The sequence below is a fragment of the Schistocerca serialis genome, chromosome 7 (assembly GCF_023864345.2).
Source record: "Schistocerca serialis cubense isolate TAMUIC-IGC-003099 chromosome 7, iqSchSeri2.2, whole genome shotgun sequence".
In the NCBI taxonomy this organism is placed as follows: Eukaryota; Metazoa; Arthropoda; class Insecta; order Orthoptera; family Acrididae; genus Schistocerca; species Schistocerca serialis.
Window position 1 is genome coordinate 525,562,657 of NC_064644.1, and position 24,489 is coordinate 525,587,145.

Sequence of the window (24,489 nt, forward strand, 5' to 3'; positions counted from 1 at the left end):
GCCGTGGCATACGGAGCTCCATCGCAGTCTTTAACACTGGTAGCATGCCGCGACAGCGTGGACGTGAACCGTATGTGCAGTTGACGGACTTTGAGCGAGGGCGTATAGTGGGCATGCGGGAGGCCGGGTGGACGTACCGCCGAATTGCTCAACACGTGGGGCGTGAGGTCTCCACAGTACATCGATGTTGTCGCCAGTGGTCGGCGGAAGGTGCACGTGCCCGTTGACCTGGGACCGGACCGCAGCGACGCACGGATGCACGCCAAGACCATAGGATCCTACGCAGTGCCGTAGGGGACCGCACCGCCACTTCCCAGCAAATTAGGGACACTGTTGCTCCTGGGGTATCGGCGAGGACCATTCGCAACCGTCTCCATGAAGCTGGGCTACGGTCCCGCACACCGTTAGGCCGTCTTCCGCTCACGCCCCAACATCGTGCAGCCCGCCTCCAGTGATGTCGCGACAGGCGTGAATGGAGAGACGAATGGAGACGTGTCGTCTTCAGCGATGAGAGTCGCTTCTGCCTTGGTGCCAATGATGGTCGTATGCGTGTTTGGCGCCGTGCAGGTGAGCGCCACAATCAGGACTGCATACGACCGAGGCACACAGGGCCAACACCCGGCATCATGGTGTGGGGAGCAATCTCCTACACTGGCCGTACACCACTGGTGATCGTCGAGGGGACACTGAATAGTGCACGGTACATCCAAACCGTCATCGAACCCATCGTTCTACCATTCCTAGACCGGCAAGGGAACTTGCTGTTCCAACAGGACAATGCACGTCCGCATGTATCCCGTGCCACCCAACGTGCTCTAGAAGGTGTAAGTCAACTACCCTGGCCAGCAAGATCTCCGGATCTGTCCCCCATTGAGCATGTTTGGGACTGGATGAAGCGTCGTCTCACGCGGTCTGCACGTCCAGCACGAACGCTGGTCCAACTGAGGCGCCAGGTGGAAATGGCATGGCAAGCCGTTCCACAGGACTACATCCAGCATCTCTACGATCGATTCCATGGGAGAATAGCAGCCTGCATTGCTGCGAAAGGTGGATATACACTGTACTAGTGCCGACATCGTGCATGCTCTGTTGCCTGTGTCTATGTGCCTGTGGTTCTGTCAGTGTGATCATGTGATGTATCTGACCCCAGGAATGTGTCAATAAAGTTTCCCCTTCCTGGGACAATGAATTCACGGTGTTCTTATTTCAATTTCCAGGAGTGTAGATCGGACACACACACACACACACACACACACACACACACACACACACACACACACACACACACACACCAACAGAATAAACAACAACCAAACAAACTTCCCAACCCCCCCCTCCAAAAAAATCAAAACCAAAGAAACAAACACTAACCAAAAACAAAAATAAACCACACAGCCTACAACTAAAAAAAACACAACAAAACGAATCCTCCACAACAAAAACAAAAATCCACAACCACTCCCCACCCATCTACCTCCCCAAACCTCACCAACCCCCCTCCCAGAGCCACAGCCAACCATCCAGCCCCCCCCCCTACCACCCTCAAAACCTCACTAACCCACAACCCTGGACCTGTACATCTTACTAACAGCCCTTAAGAAAACCCTAAAAATCCCCTCAGGCACACTTTTCCGCCAACAGTACTCATCTAAATGAGCCTGAAGGCTGGAAGAGGGCCTCTTCCCCCTCCCTATCACAGATTTAACAGCTCCACCCCCTGAAAACCCTCTATAGTATTTATGCAGGCCCCACTCTCATAATTCTTGAACTCTAGATTGTGATTAACAACTAAATGATTGTAACCCTTCTGACCGAACCCACTATTAGACGCAAACCCATTAGAAACTACAGTACTCCCCTGTTCTACATAATCTTGTATCAACCCACTAACTCCCTCTTTTTACGATTTTCCACAACGCCAAACACACGCTCAGAAGAACCAGACCCCGATACCACAGCCACCCCCACCAATAAACCAACCACAGGCTCACCCCTCCCATACTTTCTCCTACCAAACTGTGACTCATCAGTCTCAACCTTTACTCCAGGCCCACCCAACTTACCCCTGTATTTAATTTTTTCCAAACTAATCTCCCGACAAAAAGAATCCCAATCACGGACCGTTCGCTCACTCACACCCACCTCATGCGCGCAAAAATTGTGTGAGGACTGATAACAAAAATGGTAACTCATCAACAATATTTCACGCATGCCCAACCTAGACTTCTCGAACCAGGTACGCCGGCGAATGGAGCGCCAAACGTTGTCACGCCGGCATCTCCACATATAGCCGTCCCTGGTCCGAGACACCGGAACTTCCGTTAACTTCATGTACTCGCCACATACAGAGCACTTCAACAGCTCGGCCAGTAATCCAAAAAGCTGCAAAAATTTGATGAGTGACATAGCAGTGTCATCCATCATACTCCACAGCCGAAAACTGTTCACTTTGTCGGTCATATCCATTCCTAACAGCGACATAAAAAAGTAATCTCAAAAATTCAAACACGACAAACCACATACAACACTACTTTACCATAAAAAAAAAAACAAAAATTAAACCATCAACTCACTGCACAGTATGCCACTGATCTTCACTTCTAACCATAACAACAGCCGACAACGTCAACAACTCAAATGAACCCAATACGACACACACCACACAACCCACAAACCCCACCAGAGAGCACCACCGAACCTCAACGACACGCCACCTACAAACACATCACAAGCGCACACTAAATCAACAACAAAATCTTACCCACAACCTACAAACACGCCGCCAGAGAGCACCACCGGCAGCACAACAAGACATCTACAAATACGCGACACTCGCAAACTGAACTTCATGCCGTGGTGACGTCACATACCACAACAGACTTACGTCACGGGTCAAAGCCGACGGGTGGTATCGGACGCTTCTAGTGACCTCTTTCTTCTACTCCTTCTGCTACAACCGCATTTCAGTCCCCAATGACCAGTAGATTTTCATCTCCCTTTACGTTCAGCATTACCCTTTCAGCATCCTCATATACTTCCTACATCTCTTCATCTTCAACTTGCGACCTGGGCATGTATACCTGAACTATCGTTGTCGGTGTTGGTTTGCTGTCGATTCTGATGAGAACAACCCTGTCACTGAAATGTTCACAGTACACTCTCTCTTAATAGTAACTTAGTTATTCCGATTTCTGGTGGTCCTCTATTAGTTAATACGTGTAGCCAATCAACATGTGCAGGACTAAGCGGTCCAACTATCATCAATGCTTTTCTTAGCTGAGTATCGATGTTCGTTAGGTGGGCGCTTCTGGCCCATACAGGTGCACGATACCCTGTTAGGCTATGTGCCAGTGCCATCGCTGAAGTTCGGAAAGAACACACCTCCAGGTTTTTCAAATGATTTCGGAATGGACGATATTTCTAGTTTTCAATTTTTGTATTGTATCCTCTAGTGGGCTCTGTGCGTTAGAGTCCAGCCAAGCCTTACTCCAGGATACCGAGGGTTATCCCCATATTTAATGATTTGGTTATTCATACAGATGTTCCAATCGTGTGTGCTCAATAACGGACAAAGGGGACTTTTTTCTTGGTGCTTGGGGACAGACACATCAGGTTTAGTCCACTCATGTATACCTGGTCAGGCGTGTGAAGTAATTACATTTCTTCCTCATAAACATATGTTATGAGTGTTACGTAAATGTTTTAATGAAATTGTCGTTCCCTCCACATGCGTCACAGGATAGTTTTGCCTATTACTTTCCCGTATATCACCGATTTAAGTGTTTGTTTATATTCCACTTCGCTTGTGTACTGAACCACGTGGCCATAGGTCAGTATAGTCATGCTATAAAACGAGTAAACGTTTCAGTAGTTCTCTTCCCACTGCTGTAAATACTACGCAAATATTCAGTTGTCTAATTCCATCCCACTTTTTTTGTGTGCTGGACCACATCACTATAGGTTAGTTTAGTCATGCTATTTTCGTTTAGTTTCTTTCACCACTGAAAATGTTGGGAACTATTTGGCTACTGCTTTCCTATAAATTACCTGCCGTATTTATGTCCGATTTCACTCTACTTTCTTTTTGTACTGGACCACATGATGAGAGGTCGGTTTTTCTGTGCTATGAGACGAGTTAGGTTTTTGTAACTTTCGTGTGCCGTATACAGGACGTAAGCGCAAATATTTTTGTATATGATACCTTAATATGTCCACACATCAGAGTGTTGCTTGTTTTTCTCTGAGTCGAATAGTCTTTGCACATACACGTCACATAATTTACTACCTGATGTTTTTGCACCGTCGTAACTGCACAACCAAGTAGACTACATCTATAAGTATAGGCTAAATGTTTTACGTTCTCGCTTCCACGCTTCAGCGCTTCACCTGCTGTGCCGTATTAATCGCTTGTTCTTTCCACATGTACTTGAAGGTACTAACCAACCTAAAAACGATCTTCTAATATAATTATTAATCTACAAATTAAGTAAATACTGATGTAATGTTGTTTGGTTCAGTGTCATCAGCCAGCAATAAAAATATTTACATGTATGCCAGTTACACACTGTATTTTGATTAATATGCTGTCCTGGGTCAGTAGTACACTAATAGTCATTCCCCCAAATTGCTTAATGTAATTAAAAAGTGCTACTGACCATCACATGTCGGTCTTCTTTTCCATACGTGAATCGTGTATTTTGCAGTTGTGGGTAATACGGTGTGTGCTTCACCAACAATTTAGTGTTAAACATGCGATTTATTCTCCATTTTGAATGTTCGTGTTATTGAGCTGATGTTCCATTGTTCATTGCACCACAAAATCAAAGTGCAATTTCTGACATCTTCAACTTTTGTCGTCCTATCTTCCTCAGTTGCATGGAATATTACGGTATATTGATAATTTTTACTTATGGACCGTCTGACAGCAACTGAATAAAACACAATTTTAGTGCCATACGCGTTTCGCCTTTATTTTCTGCAAGGCATTGCATTGAAACAAGCGTTCAGTTCATAGTGCTGTGGAATGTGGAAAAAAACCGCAAATTGGCATTCATAAGATGAAGAACAACGCCAAAAATGCAACAGGAAGGTAATATGTAAGAAATTGTCCACGCAACCTGTCACTGATGATGCCTTGCAGAAAATAAAGGCGAAACGCGTATGGCACTAAAATTGTGCTTTATTCAGTTGCTGTCAGACAGTCCATAAGTAAAAATTATCAATATACTGTGATGCAGTTTGTGAGTTATCCAAACAACAGATGTTAATAAAGTTTTCAATGTTTTACTCGACTACCCTCCTCACGTGATTGATGCTGAGACAAACAGTTGAGGTACGTCACCGCTTAAGTTGACATGCGATGACTTCATTACCTACTGTACTCACAGCATCAACCGGACAAGTGATCATCTGTTACTTGGCGGGCTCATAACTATGGACTTGTTTTCCAGTTTACTTCAATGGAATTGTACAAAAATGTGGAGTTGGCAGATCGCAATTTCGAAAGTATTGAAGATCATCAGAGACATTCCGTAAAACGACGTTATTTTGACTTTCAAGGCAATTTTTACCGTCTTTGGGGCTACTTTAACAGACCACCAAAATACAGTTTGAACTTGTATGGAGAGAACTCGCGTGACATTGTGTGACGGGAGGGGAAAGTAGGAAGTGGACTGCGTTACGATTACATGGCTCACCGATTAGTAGGAGAGAGTTCATCACTGGTGTTTTTAGCGTTGTGAGTAAATATGGCTTCGTACCGTTTGGACAGCTTCCGGTAAATCTATTAATATTATATACATAAACATGTATAGCTTAGGGTAAATTAAGACATACAGGGTGATTTTTTCCATCGTGTACAAAGCCTAGCAATTGTTCGATGAGAGGATAAGGAACAAAAAAGAGCTAATGAACACGTCCGGAAATGCATGATTTCCATGCTAGAGACCATTTATTCAATCATACTTTGTTACAGAGACTGTGGTCTAATACGCGCTGTACTGTTTACTTTTAAAGATATACATTAACCTTCGTTAAATGTCTGTAGGCTACAAGACATACCTCACACAGTCTTCACGAAACGTTAAACATGACAAAGGTGGTCCTTTTTTTGGTAAAAATCATGTTACGATCCATATAGACGATACTGTTCGCTTTCATCAGATATCGTATTCTAAAGTGTGGCTCACTAAACGCTAGGCGCGCTGCTGTCGCAGTGTGTAACTAAAGTAAGCGGGACGGTCGCGCCTGGATCACAATGTTATGCCTAGGAGATGAAACTTGATTCCCTCTATCATTTGGGTTTTAAAAAACCGACGGCAAGACTTCTACTGCTTGAGTGGAGCTCGAGAGAGGTAACGTTAAAGTACACTCCAGCTCAGATTAAATATTTACAATTTGTTCTGAAATTCAAGTGTATAAACATAAAAACATAAAAATTAAATAAAACGAACTTAGCGAGTCTAGCATTCCAAATAAACTTGTGAATCACTCTGTGTAACAAAAAGTGAACGGCCCACAAGGGGAGGAGGAACGAAATAGGATTTCATAGGCTAAGAGGTAGGGCGTGCCATTTTAGAGGTCAAAAATACAGTTAGCTTGGTGAATTTGCTCTTGATTGTAATGTATATCGAAATTTCCGGAAAAAGTGCATAAATTAATATAAACTCCACGAAAATGTGCTCAAAATTCTTCTAATCGTCTCCTTAGAAAAATTATGAATTACTGTGCTGGAAAACGTCTACGTTCTTCGATACAAAGACAGCTGAGTAAAACTGAACGTACTCAGACAGATCTCTCTTTACTTATTCTGATCATCACTAAACAGACTCACAATATTTTTTTAGCGCAACGCAGTCTGACTTTCAATAAACCCTACAAAAGAATGGCCCTGACTAACAATAACCTCACTCGAACTACTGCAATACAGCGAGCGCCAATACTGCCAGCTAAATAAAAGATTCTAACTACTGAAGGCACTAACTACTGATAGGCATAGTTATCAAATGAAAGATTTTGATAGACAAAAAACAATGTATTTAGCTTAATAGCGTTCAAAAGTCATTATATACATAATTTTGTGACATCCAATCAAACAAATTTCCTTTTCTGACGGACACACTTCCAGATCGTCCGCTCAAAACTCTGGCATCTCTCTCTCCACATCCACCACTGCTGGCAGCTCACCTCCAACTGCACAACGCTATGCGCTGTTCACATCCAACTGCCCAACAATATACAAGCGAATATTCCAACAATGAGTCCAACCAGCCACAGACTGCACACAGCACAGTCAGTGATTTTTATACAGAGCGCTACGTGTCGTTACCAACATAAAAACCTAAACAACCTACTTACAAACTGAAACAATTTTCTTTATATTCTCTTTCTATCACAAACAAAACACTTTGTAAAAAAGACGTATTCATCAAATCCTGCTTCGATTAATTTCTACACCTCACTGTTCTGGTTGTTTCCTGGCCTCCAGTGTAGCCTTCTCGCTTATCATGTGTATACATTTTCCCAGAAGCTCCTCTTACACGTTTTACACATCTCGCCTTGAACGAATTTTTTCATTTCTGCTGTTTTGAGCTCACAAGTAAGTGGTTGGTCATATACTTTTTCTGACCAGTCAATCAGTTCCAAAAGTGAAGCTGGATTTACGTCTATCATCGTCTTCATTCCTCATTTCAGTTATCTTCTTGAGACCTGCTTTTCTTTCTTCTTGGTCTTCCGAGCACAGAAATATCTGAAGCACCATTTCACTAAATGTGAACCCTGATGAATGTAGGATTCTTGGTCAAACAATATCTGCTACTGCTTCTTTCATGATTTGAGGAGCTTCAGTTGATCAGGAATGTGATGGGATCTTTCCATCCAAGGGACTTTCGGTTTGATTGTAAACCAGCAGCGACAGTAAACGCCATCAATGCATTCCACAATCACTTGTAACGCCTTCAAGTTGTCACCATTAGGGCAATGTTTTAAACCCATAGGCGACATATCCTACTTGCAGCTGTTAGCTTCCGAGACTGGCTTGCAGGACCAATTTCTAATAATGTCAGATCAGTTGCAAGCGGACTTGTCTTAACAGCCTGAGTTGTCCGCAACCATAAGCCTGATCTGTAGACGACTTTGACAATATTGTCACTCAGTAAAACCAAATGCTCTGGAAAGGATATTCTGACGAATGAGAGACTGATTTCAAGTTCTGTTGCACAATCAAGCATTTTGCCAATGTTACCACTACACTTGTTCTTAGACAAAGTTTCCCCATCCAACTGTTTGATCAAGTGGCATAAAGGTAGCTCATTAATATGAAGAGCACAAACCAACTAAATGAGTTTACGATTCAGCTTTGTCTCAACCCAATGCGTGATCCCTCCCTCCCAATCAGTGTTAAAATCCGTCAAGTCATCACCAGTACCTGAAAACTTTCATTAGTGCTGAAATTCTTTAGAAGATCCACAAGTGGTTACGAATAACTTCAGCGAGTTTCCTTTTCGTTAAATCTTTTTCTGGAGTAAAATGTCAAAGATATCTTCCTCCTTGCTCACTGCGTACAATGTAATGTTCTTCTTTCACCGTACTTGGAAACTGAAGACTTGAGTTAGCTGCTTGTTGAATCTTGGCGTTCATTAAAGAAGATATATTCAATGTTGCATATCCTGCATCGAGTATTACATTTTTCGTCATGTGATTTCATGCTTTTTCTTGGGTCCACTTTACTTTATTGTGATCAACAGCAAGTTTCCTGTCTCCTTCAATAAGTAATCCAGGATCCAAATATGGAGCTGTTGCAATAGTAGCTGTAGCATGTAGACCAACACCATGCCATACTACTGCACAATACAACAACGTGCAATTATGATGTATTTACTGACATGCACTTGAAGAAAAGGAAGTAAAAGGAACATCAGAATCATGACATGGTGTCTGCAAAGGATCTTCACAATCTTCCTCTTTAATATCAGTTGTCCCTCCATTTTCTTTGGAGAAAAGAATTTCATTTGGTTCTAATGTTAACCCTTCCTTAATTTTCTGTTTATATTCAGAAATTCTTCTTAATTCATCTTCTTGCCTCTTCCGATTTTTAATTTGTCTTCTGTGCTCAAGTACATCTGGTAATCCAATTTTATGCCCACCAATAGATCCTACCTTCTCTCTTTAACCTTTAATAAACACTAGTTCTTTAATAAACACTAGTTCTGAGAAGGAGATGTACACTTCATGTTTACTGACAACACCACCTGGACGTGGACCCTCAAATTCTGAATACAGCATGATCTCACACTTGCAGTTGAGGATATGAAAAAGCTTGTCTACCGTTACTATGAAAACTTCTTTCATTTTCCTCTGCTAAGTGATATGTTTTTGGCCTTTTCCAAGTTTTCTACTGTCTTCTTCAGGACTGTGGCTTTAATTCACACAAAAGCCGTTTGCTAGAACCCATTTTTCAAGTAGTTTTGATAAATATCCTTCGAAAGGGTGGTTTCTGGATAATTTCTGATATTCTCTCCATACTGGTCTCTTAGCAGACACCCATATCTTATAATCTCACGCATAGTTCGGAAGGCAGCATTTCACGACCAGTTCCAATGAAGTTACTGATTTGAGTCATAGTTACCAGTTTCGTCTTCGTTTTACGACCCATTCTTCTGAAATTTCAGATTTTGCAAGTGGAAGAAACGACAGACAAGAAAATGTCACTACCTGCATGACATTAACAGAAAGACACGACACTACGAACGAGTGTTACGAGTTAAAAACTTTTACAAGTGTCATAAAAAGAGTTTGTACGTTTTAAAGATATTCTTATCCTTAGAGCAGAAGTACAGACAGAATTAATAATAAGAAGGCATTTCTTAAAAGAAGAAAGTTTGCTGAGAATTTTACGTGAAACGTAGAAAAATCGCAAAATGGAAGTAGCTTTTTACCTTTTTGTCGTAAATATAGCTGGGAACTGCTAGCCAAAACACCACTTTATGCTGTCTCATTTTTTAAAAAAGAAGTCAAAATATTTGACATGCCCTACTGAGAGGGTAAGTGATTATCTTCCAGTGATGATTCCCGTAGAACTTGGCAGTATGAGGCCGTTTCCCACAAGAGGTCGCACACCCTCTGGCCGCGGTGTCTGCACTGTTACTGTAGGAGAGGGTGTCATCAGGCCCTAGTATCCTCTCCGAGGTGGTCTGTCATACATGTTCTATCGGGGACAGGCCTGAACATCATGTTAGTCACCACCCCAACACAAACGGCTGCGTTTGGAGCGAAGCCGTGGCTGGAAAGCATGGACGGTATCAGCTATCAAGTGCGGTTCTGCAGTGCAGTGCATCAGATGCATCGACCGCAGCTAACGTTGCTACTTCTGGCTCACAGGGTACCGGGTTCGATTCGCAGAACACTGCCATACTCGCCGATGTTTGATTTGTGGGGCGCTCAACTGCGCGGTCCCACGGTGGGTTCTTTGGTTTGCTCCGGAAGGAGATGGAGTAGAGCTACGACGTGTAAGATATTAGTTCACTTTATTACAATATAAATGTGAAGATTTGCATCACGTAGACAGTTCTTAGAGACACGTGCCATGTCTGGACACCATTGTCATGTTTTTAAAGGGCACCACGAAACTGTGGCATGAGAAGTAACGCGGGAGGGCGGACGTTATCCGTCACGTGCTGTTGCGTCACCAGTGTTCCCCCAGTTACTACCAGCCACACCTGATGGCTCTGCATGGCGGAATAACACCGCTGCGCCTCTCCAAAACACTGGAAGAGCTCTTCCCAGGACACTGACATACTCATCGATGTTTGGTTTGTGGGGCGCTCAACTACGCGGTCATCATCGCCCGTACAAAGTCCCAATTTTTACACGGTACAGCGTAGCCACCGGCACGAATGATGATTATGAAATGATAAGGACAACACAAATACCCGGTCCCTGGGCAGAGCAAATCCCCAACCGGGCCAGGAGTCGAACCCGGGACTCTGTGAGCCAGAGGCAGCAATGCCAACACCGACTCAAAGGAAGGCCTCGGCGCTTGTTGGTGACGTCACGTCAGCTAGGCACGGCGAACGCCAGGTCTGTTGCAGGCAGAAACGCCTGGGCGTGCTTATCACTGTAAATATCTTATTTTTGGACAAAATGTTTGGTATTGTTTTGGAATCTGCAGTTTTAGTTAGATGAAAGATTTTCTTACTATCGTAAAGCTACAAATGAAGATCATAGTTCTGTATTACTGAATCCTGTCGAAACAAACGTAGATCGATATGAGAAGATGCTTTGCCCCATTGCAAGCTTCGGAAATTTTACATTCAAGTAACTATATTTACTTCATCCATTTTGTTATCGAAACTTATCCCAACCCCCTTACAATTAACTCGTTTTTTATTTATTTATTTATTTATTTATTTCGTTTGACATCGTCACTGGAAATGTGAACTAATTTACATGTGTAAATGTCCAACTGTTGCCAGTCATTAGATTACAGTCGTTTTCAACGAAAGGAATTCTAAACAGGAAACAAAATAGCTTCATAGATCGAAAATACTGCTGAGCTTAAACTTTTTTAAAAATGCACATTAGAAAAGATAAAGATGCCCCTCTTGCAACTGAAATGAGAAACTTTATAAGATAAAAAAATTTTATTTGATAAAACAAGTATCTCTCTTTTGCCTCTTCTTCTGTCCCCCACCCCCTCCCCCAACGTGTACAATCGCAAGATATTTCATTAACATTCAGCGTTCCTGACCCCATAGTCAACCAAAATACCGAAAGAAGAGCACCAATATGTTCGCAGTTTCTTGTAAGAGCAGCCCAGTACAAACGTAACTTCCTCAGATTTACAAATAGGGTAAATAAGCACGAATTCTGTTGCTGCTGGACCATGAAGTTGTTTTTGTATGTCAAGCCTTAAAACAGGTGGAAATTTACGTTTAGGAGTACACTATTTGTTAAGAAGTGTAAATAATTGCACAATTAATTGTTGCAGAAATCTCTCAGAACAATGTGTGTTGGTCAACTACCGCCAATAGTTTCACATTTTCCTGCATCAGAGAGGGAGACACCACCATTATGAGTATGCCTGCAACAGACCCGGCGTTCGCCGTGCCTAGCTGACGTGACGTCATGAACAAGCGCCGAGGCCTTCCTTTGAGTCGGTGTTGGCAATGCTAGCTGCAGATGATGCATCTGATACACTGCACTGCAGAACTGCAGTTGATAGCTGATATCGTCCATGCTTTCCAGCCACGGCTTCGCTCCAAACGCAGCCGTTTGTGTTGTGGTGGTAACGGTAATCTAAGCATGGAACTACGATAATATTGGAAGCTGAAGAAATTAAATAAAATTTGTGTCGCGACCCGTGTCTTCTTGTTTACTAAGCAGAAATGCTGATCATTACACCACCACAAGACTACGGTCGACATTCCTACAAGAACTACCGGAGTCGAATGCCCTCTCAAATGTCAGTTAATATCTACAGTTTATTTCCCCCTTTAATTGTCACTATTAAATGTCTCAGGGAAAATTTAATTATAAGATCTATACGATCACATGTAGTACAGGACTTTCACACTACGTCCAACGCTGGGATGCAATTTCAATGACGGAGAGCCCTGGTAACAGTGACAATGTAAGAGGGAAATAAGCTGGAGATGAACTGAAGTTTGTTAGGGAGGTCATTCGACTTGGATAGTTTGTGCAGCGCAGTGGACCGTAGTGGTGCGGTGGTGTAATGGTCAGCATTTTCGCATTAGTAAGCAAGAAGACCTGTGATTGAGTCCCGGCCGCGGGACAAGTTTCAATTCATTTCTTCGGCTTCCAACATTATCGTAAAGACGTGACTGAAATGTCTCAGGGAAAATGTAATTATAAGCATGGAATGTTAATTCCTTAGTATGGCTGCTGCAAGTCTTTGACTCATGGTATGTGATGACACGGTGTGTTGCAGGGAGACCATTACTTGCCGGATGGCAGGCGCAGATGTATAGCTGTTTATGAGGTGTTTGGAGCAAAAAACAGCGATCCTCCCTCGTGGTGGTCAAAACTGGTAGACAGGAACCTAAACGAAGAGTACGGCTGCCCTCAAGTTCCCATGCAGTCAAAGCTCATGCTGTCCTCACATTCCAGTGCCCCAAAACTGTATGTTGCTCAATTCGACCAGCCGGACAAATGAAGACACAAGATGAGACCGCTTTCGAAAGCAGTCAGATGTTGACAACACCGCCCACACGAGTGTGCGGCGTCTCCGTCTCCTTCAGACTGGTCATTTAACATCTGACGCTCTTCAAGCCCCTTGATCATCCTACCAGTCCTGGTAACAACACAAAACACGAACAGCGCTAATTCACGCCGGTAGTCATTCTACCAAGCCACAAAAAATTGCAATTCTAATCATCTGAAATACCTGCCTTTGTTGTGTACATGTACGAAGTTACTTGATAACCGACCATGTCTTTCGGATCTGTTACTTTTTTGTTAGGCAGTGTATTTAAGTAGCATAATTATAATGTAGATGCGGCCTCATTTCTTATTGTAGAACTACCACCACTGCTAATATCGTGTTATAATTTCAGTAAAGAAGCCAACAAAATGGGATGTAAACCAATGACGAGAGGCATCATATTGAAAAGTTTCCCAACCATATCATAGCTGTACACAACGTGAGCATTTTTGTAGGTATGGGAAGTGTGTCCTGAAATTCTGGAAGACTTTGTTTGCTGCACCCAGTACATTTATTTGTTTATTTATCCATGCATCTATTTTACCTGGCAAAATTAAAGCCTTGAGGCCCTCAGTCAGACTTCCTCAGTGTATAAACATTACAATCTGTATAGTATGTGAGCTATACATACAACAATAATAATAATGACAGCATGTAATAATGAATGCATATAATTTGAGAAAAGTCACTCTTACTAACATTTAATCAAACAACTTCCTTATTAGGTTCTTATCGAACGTGGATAATGATACTACACGAATGTGTGGCAACAGCACAGAAGGAATCCATGTGGAGAAAAGGTTGACCAGTCAGAGGAAGAGCGAGAAATGACAGGGTAATATTAGCAGATGAGATGGAGAGATAAAAAACAGAAACAGAAATGGATGAGAAAGGCATAGATAGTTTACAACGTTACAGGGACATTGGTTCCACCTACGCCGATCCTCAAAAGAAAAGCTTGGTATCCTTTTGAATGCCGAGTGGTTTTCGGCAAGGCGCAGGCCACAGCGTAACTTGTTCCAAAGATTTATAGCTGCAACGGATAACGTAACGAAAAAGACTTAGTTTTATGCAAGGTACAGCCCAGATGCTGGAAGTATCCCATCTGGTACAGCTGCTATGGCAAGTATCTGATATGTGAGGTGAGGTGTTACCGACCCAGTGACTAAGAAACTGACGAGTATACTGAGCTTGTGAACATCACATCCAACTTAATTGAGTACAGGAAGGACTGATGTGATCAAACAACCAGATGTTGCAGACATATCTTACGCAAGTATTCACAGCTAGCTAGCGTCGTCTGCAGTTTTGCAGTTTTTACTACAACATTTGCGCCATGCAAAACTACATCACAATAATGAAAATTTGGCGGGACCAAAGAATGTTCTAGTTTTTGTCTAATTTGAGGTGGGTGAATATTTCTAAATTTTTGCGTTTCATGTAGAAAGGAAAGATCTTTCCTGCACGATGAAACAGCTTTTTTTCCTTCGCAATTTAGATACTCTTCTAAGATTATCGCAGGGTCTTTTACTGTTTTGTGATATGTATATTTGGATACAATTAAGAGGTATCTCCCCAAAATGTCAGCTGATCAACTTTCAGTTTGGTATAAGGATTGTTCTGCCATGTGAAAGTGCACTCGCTGGCCCTTGTTGGGTTCTTTGATTTGCTCCAGAAGGAGATGGAGTGGAGCTTATAACGTGTAAGATGTGAAGATTTGCATAACTTTGTGTAATCCATTTCCAAACGAAAGTCCTGAGCATTTAAAACTGTCTCTGAGTAATAAAATATCACTTCATACTGACAAATTTACAAGACTCTTCACTTGAAGGCTAATGGACATAATGTTCCGCATAGGGCATTTAACACACTGGTGGCCTATCTAAGACGTTGCTGTCGCCTTGATCACTGACCCCAAATTGGGCCGAGCTGCAGTAGACGAGCCGTTGCGGTGGGGTGGAGAATCTGGAGCAGGTGTGGCCATGCCTTGCTTTGGCACACCGCTCTTCGGACGACGCATCAAGGATGATCAGTGACATCTTAGTTGTAGGTTTAAAACATGGATTTTGTGCCCATTATAATACTGATCACAAATTGTCATTCATACCTACGACAGCCACAGCAGGGTTCTTTGGATTGGCAGTCAGGTACAACTGGAGACCATCAGCGAATAAGTGGTAGTCACAAGAGTGATGCACAGATGAAATGTCATTGACATAAAGCGAGAAAAGCGAGATGGACTCACGAGTGAAACCCCGGAGGACAGCTGAGAGCACACGGCTCCGTGATGACTTCTCCTGTCCACAGGTGACACGTTGATATTCGGTTTTGAAGTCGCTATCGGATGACAATACTGCAATGTTTGAGAAAATCGCCTGTTTCAATTTAATAAGCAAAAATGAAAGACATAATATCTTTGCACATAAAGTAGATAGGTCTGAAAGAAACAGAAAAAAAATGTTTGGTAAATAACACACATTTACTGCATGATGGATTTAAAACGATGCGTATACGTGAAGGCACAAAGTACCACAATAGTACAGTCTGTCACTAGCAAAAACTGGTAAAGTGAAACCTTCCTTTTCAGCCTTAACGCCAACTTCAGTTAAAGCTCTTATAAAATATTAACACTTGCTTGATCATTGTACTGTAATTCTTAAAAGCAATCTAATTTAGTTCTCCAAACACATTGAAAAAGACCAGTAGTTTTCGAAACTCTATGCTAAACTGCATATGGCACATAAATAAATATTCGGAGTTTTGTGTTCTTCCATTTGTCTAAAAGTTCGTCCCTTGGATGGTTTACGAAATACTACTGGTGCAATTACGTGGGACAACCACTGTAAACCATTTCTCTCCTGTCGCTTTCATTTCTCCTGACAATCCATCGTGTTAACAGGCCAGTCCCCTGCCCCTTCCTTCCTCCACAGCCCACAGATGTGTAGTTAAGAGCCTTTCCCGTCCACCTGTCCTATAACACCAGCGTCTCATTTATACTCAAGCGGCATAGAAACTGGTATTGGCATGCGTATTCAAATAACAGGCAGAACGCGGCGCTGCGGTCGGCAGCGTTTACATAAGACAAGTGTCTGGCGCAGTTGTTGGATCGGTTACTGCTGCTACAATGGCAGGTCATCAAATAGATTTAAATGAGTTTGAACGTGGTGTTGTAGTCGGCGCACGAGCGATGGGACACAGCATCTCCGAGGTAGCGATGAAGTGGGGGATGTTCCGTACGACAATTTCACGAGTGTACAGTGAACATCAGGAATCCTGTAAAACATCAAATCTCCGACATCGCTGCGGCCGGAAAGAGATCCTGCAAGAACGGGACCAACAACGGCTGAAGAAAATCGTTCAACATGACAGAAAGGCAACGATTCCACAAACTGCTGCAAATTTCAATGCTGGGCCATCAACAAGTGTCAGCGTGCGAACCATTCTACGAAACGTCATCGATATGGGCTTTCGTAGCCGAAGGCCCGCTCATGTGGACTGTTCATGACTGGAAACATGTTGCTTGGTCGGACGAGTCTCGTTTCAAATTGTATCGAGCGAATCGACGTGTAGGGATATGGAGACAACCTCATGAACCCAGAATGAGATTTTCACTCTGCAGCGGAGTGTGCGCTGATATGAAACTTCCTGGCAGATTAAAAGTGTGTGCCGGGCCGAGACTCGAACTCGGGACCTTTGCCTTTAACGGGCAAGTGCTCTACCAACTGAGCTACCCAAGCACGACTCACGCCCCGTCCTCACAGCTTTAGTTCTGCAAGTACCTCGTCTCCTACCTTCCAAACTTTACAGAAGCTCTCCTGCGAACCTTGCAGAACTAGCACTCCTGAAAGAAAGGATATTGCGGAGACATGGCTTAGCCACAGCCTTGGGGATGTTTCCAGAATGAGATTTTCACTCTGCAGCGGAGGTAGAGCACTTGCCCGCGAAAGGCAAAGGTCCCGAGTTCGCGTCTCGGCTCGGCACACAGTTTTAATCTGCCAGGAAGTTTCATATCAGCGCACACTACGCTGCAGAGTGAAAATTTCATTCTGGAAACATCGCCAAGGCTGTGGCTAAGCCATGTCTCCGCAATATCCTTTCTTTCAGGAGTGGTAGTTCTGCAAGGTTCGCAGGAGAGCTTCTGTAAAGTTTGGAAGGTAGGAGACGAGGTACTGGCAGAAATAAAGCTGTGAGGACGGGGCGTGAGCCGTGCTTGGGTAGCTCAGTTGGTAGAGCACTTGCCCGCGAAAGGCGAAGGTCCCGAGTTCGAGTCTCGGCCCGGCACACAGTTTTAATCTGCCAGGAAGTTTCAACCTCATGAATCCATGACCCTGCTTGTCAGCAGGGAACTGTTCAGGCCGGTGGAGGCTCTGTTATGGTGTGGGACGTGTGCAGTTGGAGTGATATGGGACCTCTCTTACGTCTGGATACGACTCCGACAGGTGACATGGACGTTAGCATCCTGTCTGACCACCTGCGTCCATTCATGTCCATTGTGCATTCCGACGAACGTGGGCATTTATAGCAGAACAATGCGACACCCTACACGCCCAGAACTGCTGCAGAGTGGCTTCAGTAAAACTCTTCTGAGTTTAAACACTTCCGCTGGCCACCAGACTCCCAAGACATTAACATTATTTGGAATATCTACGATGCCTGGCAACGTGCTGTCCGGAAGAGATCTCCACCCCCTCGTACTCTTACGGATTTATGGATAACCTTGCATGATTCATGGAGTCAGTTCCCTACAGCACTACTTTAGACATTAGTCGAGTCCCTGCCTCGTCGTGTTGCGGCACTTCCGCGTGCTCGCGGGGGCCCTACACGATATTAGGCAGGTGTACCAGTTTCTTTGGCTCTTCAGTGAATCAATGCTTGCAGTGTGCTACTATATAAACGATTTTCACGACTGTTTTTGTCACGAGAGGTATGATTTTACGTTAGCTAGCAAATGTTGGAATCTGAAGGGTTTCTATACTTTTACTGATAATGCCGTGTTTAGAATTACACGATAATGTGGTGCTATTCCCGTGTTTTCTTCTTGTGCAGTGCTGTTGTCATTGCTGGCGAGCTGTGAGGCGCAGTGCCCATCCATCTGCACCCGAGAATTCCGCCCACTTACGGCTCGCTGCAAGGGAGGCGTCACCAAGAAATTCAACAACCCCTGTCTCATGGAAGTGCACAACTGTCAGCAGAAAGACGGTACTTATTTCTGGTCTCCATAGGTCTCCATTGGGTAAAAACGCTCTTAAAATACAAAGCTGTACCTATCTGATTAACTATGAACCAGTCATCGCCCCTCCCCAAATTTTTTAAAGAATCGAACATACATGTATAAAACAGCTTCAGGCGCCTGACTACTTACGTTTAAAATTTGTTGGAAGACACTAAGTACACTCATTATGAAACACTTGATGAGTATAGTCGGAATAATTTTCGCTTCGTTTTAACTAAAGCTAGTTTTTCACGCAACACAGTGTTCATGACCTGATATCTCCTGAACTGTGTGTCGTACAATGATCTAATTTTGCATGTACACTCAGTGGTGTATGCGGATACCATCTGCAAATGTGTTGCGAACAGTTTGTAGAAAAGAAACAATAAATTAAAACGCCTTGATTGACGCTGAGCATTTAAATATCTTGGAAGTAGGATCAATGAGGACTTCATATGTCATCAGGAGATGAAAATCTGAAACAACATTAAGGTCTGAGGAAAAGACTTGACAAGTAAATTTCCTTTACTTTACGTCTATGGTCACAAACTTTTTGTCATCAGACCATCGGTTTCGGAGCATAATGACCATCTTCAGATCTGCAGCAAAATAGGGAAAAACATAAATACACTAGCAGATTGTCTACACCCTAAAACAATAAAATAGACCATAATGATAAGTACTACTGACATACATAAACATTCTTGCGCTTTATGTTTGAAGAGGCATACTTATTTTATAAAATCATGTCCTAATGTACTGCAGCCAGTGTGGCATCGTCAAATGTTAATCGCACCAGCGTCGTCAAATATATATAAGTAACAGCATATGCAAGAGTCGTCTTGTCAGCAGCACTATTGTTCAAAACAAACTGCCGTACAGTAGCCACAAAATGTTTGTGTTGTTAAGTCCACCAGATGTCGCTACTGTGGGTATACACATAGTCTTCAATGACTAATTGCACAACATAAAATAAAAGGGGGGGGATACAATCGGTAAAGTCTGTAATGGGCTTGTAAGATGCATTACAGTAATAAAAAGCGATGAAATATAACACGGCAAAAGACAATGTTAAAAAGAAGAAGAGATAAGAGACAGTAATTGGCACATGCTCAAGAGCCAATATTATAGATAATGACATAAACAGTAAACAGCTTTCATAATACACAGAATAATATAAAACACTATCAAACAAATAGCTACAAAAATGGTTCAAATGGCTCTAAGCACTATGGGACTTAACATCTGAGGTCATCAGCCCCTAGACTTAGAACTACTTAAACCTAACTAATCTAAGGACATCACACATAACCATGCCCGGGGCAGGATTCGAACCTGCGACCGTAGCAGCAGCGCGATTCCGCACTAAAGCGCCTAGAACCACTCGCCTACAGCGGCCGGCTCAAATAGCTACAGAAGCAATGAAAGAAAACGTACTTCCGCACATAATCAGCGCCCTGTGTTAGCGCTAACGCCAGAATTACGCATAGGAAAGAAGTGGTTGGAGGAACGTGACCCCAGAGGACCCCTCGTACCCTGCGGCAAGCCGTTGCAAGAAAAGAATGATAAAACTCCGTACCAGTGCATGAGCAAGATTATCTAGTTAATGCATTAATCTATAATATTGGCACTTGATCATATGTCAATCTATGCATCTTTCAACACGATCGAGCACGCACCTGTTCATAATGTACGGCCTGTAATGGACTGGCCTGCACAGAGTCCTTACCTGGATCCTATAGAACACCTTCGGGATGTTTTGGAACACCGACTTCGTGCCAGGCGTCACCGACCGACACCGATACCTCTTCTCAGTGCAGCACTCCGTGAAGAATGGGCTGCCATTCCCCAATAAATGTTCCAGCTCTTGATTGAATGTATGGGTGCTATAGTGGAAGCTGTTATCAAGGCTATTCCAGCATTACCGATGGAGGGTTCCGCGAACTTGTAAGTCATTTTGAGCCAGGTGTTCGGATACTTTTGATCACATAGTATATACACCTTGACGGCAATTAACGATCATTCAGTGCAGATGCACTCTTAGTCTGACCTTTTCCGGGAATCAAAGTGTGACTGCGACCCATGAGGGTAATGGACAGGAGACGCTACGTATGTACAGTGTGACAAGTTGGAAAATTGGGTTGGACGTGAAGCTTGCTCAGATAGCCGAAGAATTGAAGTCGACCACTCGCGTAAGGCTGAAACCCGTGCTAGAGTCAAATTTTGTCACCTCTGAATTTACTTCAGTGCTTGACAGCAGCTAATGTTTGAATTTCAGTTTCATCATCAAAGTCCTGTGAACGTTTTTAACCTGCTGCGTGAAACGCACGTCGAATTTAAGTTCTGGATAATGAAGATTTATTTGAAGTGAAAGATGTGCTGTTTGCAAGCATATTATATATACATCATAACGCAGAAATGCGTGGGGACATAGCACATGGGTATGAGAGCTCCAACAGTTCCGAAAAGCCGTGTGCATCAACTGAAGAAACTACAAATCAAATTGAAGATACACCTTCACCCCCAAAAATATCACTCCCAAATGTGCTATGAAATATTGATGACCGGGTGTTTCACAAAATTTGCGGGAGTTATTATAATAATGGTTACAATGCTTGTTGTTATTGTTATTGTTGGGGTTGTTGTGATCTTCAGACCAAAGATTGGTTTGACGCTGCTCTCTAGGTTAGAGGCAGATCGACTCTCTTCATTTCTCAGTCACCACTACAACCTACATTCTTTTGAACCTGTCTACAGCACTCATGCCTAAATCTCTGTCTACAATTGCAATCTCACACACGTTCCTGCCTTACCAGAGGGACTATTTCTTGATGTGTGCTATTAACCGATCCCTACTTCTAGTCAAATTTCATTTTTCCGCAATTCTATTCAGTTCTCATTAGTTATTAGATCCACTCATCTCATCCTCAGCACTCTTCTGTAGAGTCACAATTCAAAAGATTCTCTTCTCCTCTCAACTGCTTACCGTGCACTTTTTACTTCTGTATAAAGCTACTCTCCAGATAAAAACTCCCAGCATATACTTTCTAACACTATATTAGTTTTTAACAAATTCCTCTTTTTCAGAAATGCTTTGCTGGCTATTTCCAGTATGCATTTTATATCCTATCTTCTCCTGAGGTGGAAGGGAGCTACCTGTGCAGCGACGTGTTCTCACGTTCAAATGGCTCTGAGCACTATGCGACTTAACTTCTGAGGTCATCAGTCCCCTAGAACTTAGAACTACTTGAACCTAACTGACCTAAGGACATCACACACATCCATGTCCGAGGCAGGATTTGAGCCTGCGACCGTAGCGGTCACGCGGTTCCATACTGGAGCGCCTAGAACCGCACGGCCACACCGGCCGGCCTGTTCCCATGTTTTCTTGGCTAAACTGACATTCTTTGCAAGTTGTGCGGCCTTCCGAGCGAGTGAATTAAGCAATTCCGAAATTTTACAAACGCAGTGGGAATGTGGAGCGCAGTGCACAGTTATAAGATACTAAAAATCCGTTATATTTCCATTCGTTCCAGAAGAAGAGAACTTAATGTTGAAATTCGTAAAACAAATCGTTCTAATGATTGCATTTGCAATACTTAACTTGTTTTTCACTTTTTATTCTAGGTTGCGTGGTGATATGATCCTGTCAGCACAGCTGATTGTGAATCCCTTGGAAAGGAGACTTCACTCTGCATGCTGTTATAATTTATTTTGCGTTGACATGTTTGTGTCTGAGATAAAATTAGGCAAAGAATTAGATATTTCTGTCTCTTAATGTATTACTGATTTATCCAAAATTTGATTATATGTTTCCAAAACTACCCATCGCATATTTCTCTTTTAGTAGTCTACTACGCTGTGTGTTTCACGTATAGACGATCGTATGCATTCTTGTACCAATGATTATGTTTTGGAATAAATAATTACCAATTTATTCCTGTTTCCTTGTCACCGAAAAGTTCATGTTTAAGGATTCTATTACTGTCTTGCTACTGTGTGCACAGCGCAATAGGCATTTAACTTCATGAACCCTTACATCTTCTCTGCCTTCGGCAGACACAGTAGTCGATGAGAGTCGCTAATGTTATCAGCAAACACACACTTTTATAGGTCTTTGTATGCCTTACAGGTCAGAAGGTAAGTGACGGCCTGAAAATACTGAGAGAACTGGCTGCATGTCTTATTATGTGTGATGTGACTGCTATTTCTCTTTAGGCGTCACGTTTATAGGTACAAAGTGTTCAGTTAACAGACTGAGCCACGTATGCTCATTGCATGTTACTTGGCTATAAGGGATGTTAAATCCACATTCTTGAAATTAGATCATTAGCTTGTAGAAATGAAGTTGAATAATCAAATTCACTTAAATACACACTTATACCCACTATTCTTTCCATTGTGCAAAGCAAGTAGTAACCGCCTTTAATATGTTCCTTTCCACTTTTTGAAATAGAGTCAACTTGCGTTAGGTATCATTTCTTGGATATAAACTTTACGTGAAAATCGTGGATCTAAACTTTACGTGAAAAATGTGTCATCATGTATCGGTACGATCCCTCGGGTGTCAAAGTTGGCAACAGAATTGCAACATTTGCATCAAATGCTAACATCAGTCGTGTGGGATTCGGCGAACCCGATGGAGCGTGCGCACTGAGCCACACGCCACGTAGCTCCGAACCACGAGCTCCCTCTGCCGCTGCGATCTAGAATGGCCGGCAGTAGCGGCACGGCCCATTCACACTGGGAGCCTTTTCATTATGTGACACTACAGAGGTGCTGCCTCGTTGCGTCTCCAGACTGTCATTCATGCATTAGTTTAGCCTCATCCTTGTTTCTATTGTGTCCTGTGGGTGAAGGATGTGGCACTGATAATCGCAAAACCACGTCATACACTTAAGTCAATTTTACATGATGAATTCTCTTTGGATTGGAGTTAGTTTAAGTTTCTCTTACGGTGTCCTGCATTGAATTGGACAAAATCTTATTGAAATGTCAGTAACAATGTCCCTTTCGATTTCCCCCAAGACTAAACAACATGACATTCTGATAGCCCACATGAGTAGCTACATATCTTATTCTGTAGCTGTCATCTGCAGTCCCAATTACTTCAGTGCTGGCATGATACACACCTCCTACTCATTAATCCCTTGTTTTTTCGTCTCTGACACATCCTTAATATCAAAGACATTGCGTCCTGGTCGATAAGATACGAATAAATATTTAATCACTTTCAGTGGTTTGTAAAAATTGTTTTCTCTCACTTGTCATTGATGCTCGATGTGTAGATCACGGTAGGAGACATGAAACTATATATTTCAGGAACATATGATTGGAAAAAAATAGACTGAATAGAATACCTAGTCATTTTGTATAAAATTTGTGGATTGCATTGTACTTGACGTAATCTGTGGCTACAATTCAAAATAACACCCAGTCCAGTGACTACTGGGGTTAACTATAACGAGCACAATCTTGGTAAACGTAGGTATTTTCCATTGGAAAATTAACTAATCTACGAACATTGCATATGCAGTCACCAAACTGCTCAATTCTAGAGCAGACGATATCTACAGTTTCTCTAACTTTATGATTAAAAAAAGTAATTACAGTTAGCTGGTCTCTGTATTCCGTCACACATCAGATGTGAAAACCAGACACAGTTCCCTATCAACTATCGTGTTGCCGAGGTATAAGAAAGGAGACAGAAACTCAGTTGAAAGAAAAGAGCCTACTGTAATAGTGCCAGTAATTTCAAAAACTATCGGAGCCATCTTTAAATAAAAGCTGGCAAGGATATTGAAATGAGCTGCCTGCCATTAAGACAATTCAATGTATCATATTTTCGATCTTGTTATGTTTTCAAAATAACCCATGCCATACTACATTTCATCACGACGTACAAGGCCTTTGATACTTTATCACAGAGTATTTTAATAACTATGCTTGACCACCATAGATTAAATGCCTGTGTACTATCCCCCACAAGACTTATACTCTGACATGTGTAAGTGGGCTGTTTAGGTTTTTATGTTGGTAACGCCACGTAGCGCTCTGT

At 42.7% G+C, this 24,489-nt stretch overlaps 1 protein-coding gene across 1 annotated transcript in view; it reads right to left on the reverse strand.

The window, feature by feature from the left end:
• The window catches only part of LOC126413203 (uncharacterized), a 91,730-nt gene extending 76,527 nt beyond the window's left edge, over nucleotides 1-15,203 (reverse strand). Inside the window, exon 1 of the mRNA XM_050083099.1 lies at nucleotides 15,133-15,203. Coding sequence (XP_049939056.1) covers nucleotides 15,133-15,203 — 71 coding nt within the window. The remainder of the gene's footprint in view (nucleotides 1-15,132) is intronic.
• Nucleotides 15,204-24,489: the final 9,286 nt, after the last annotated feature.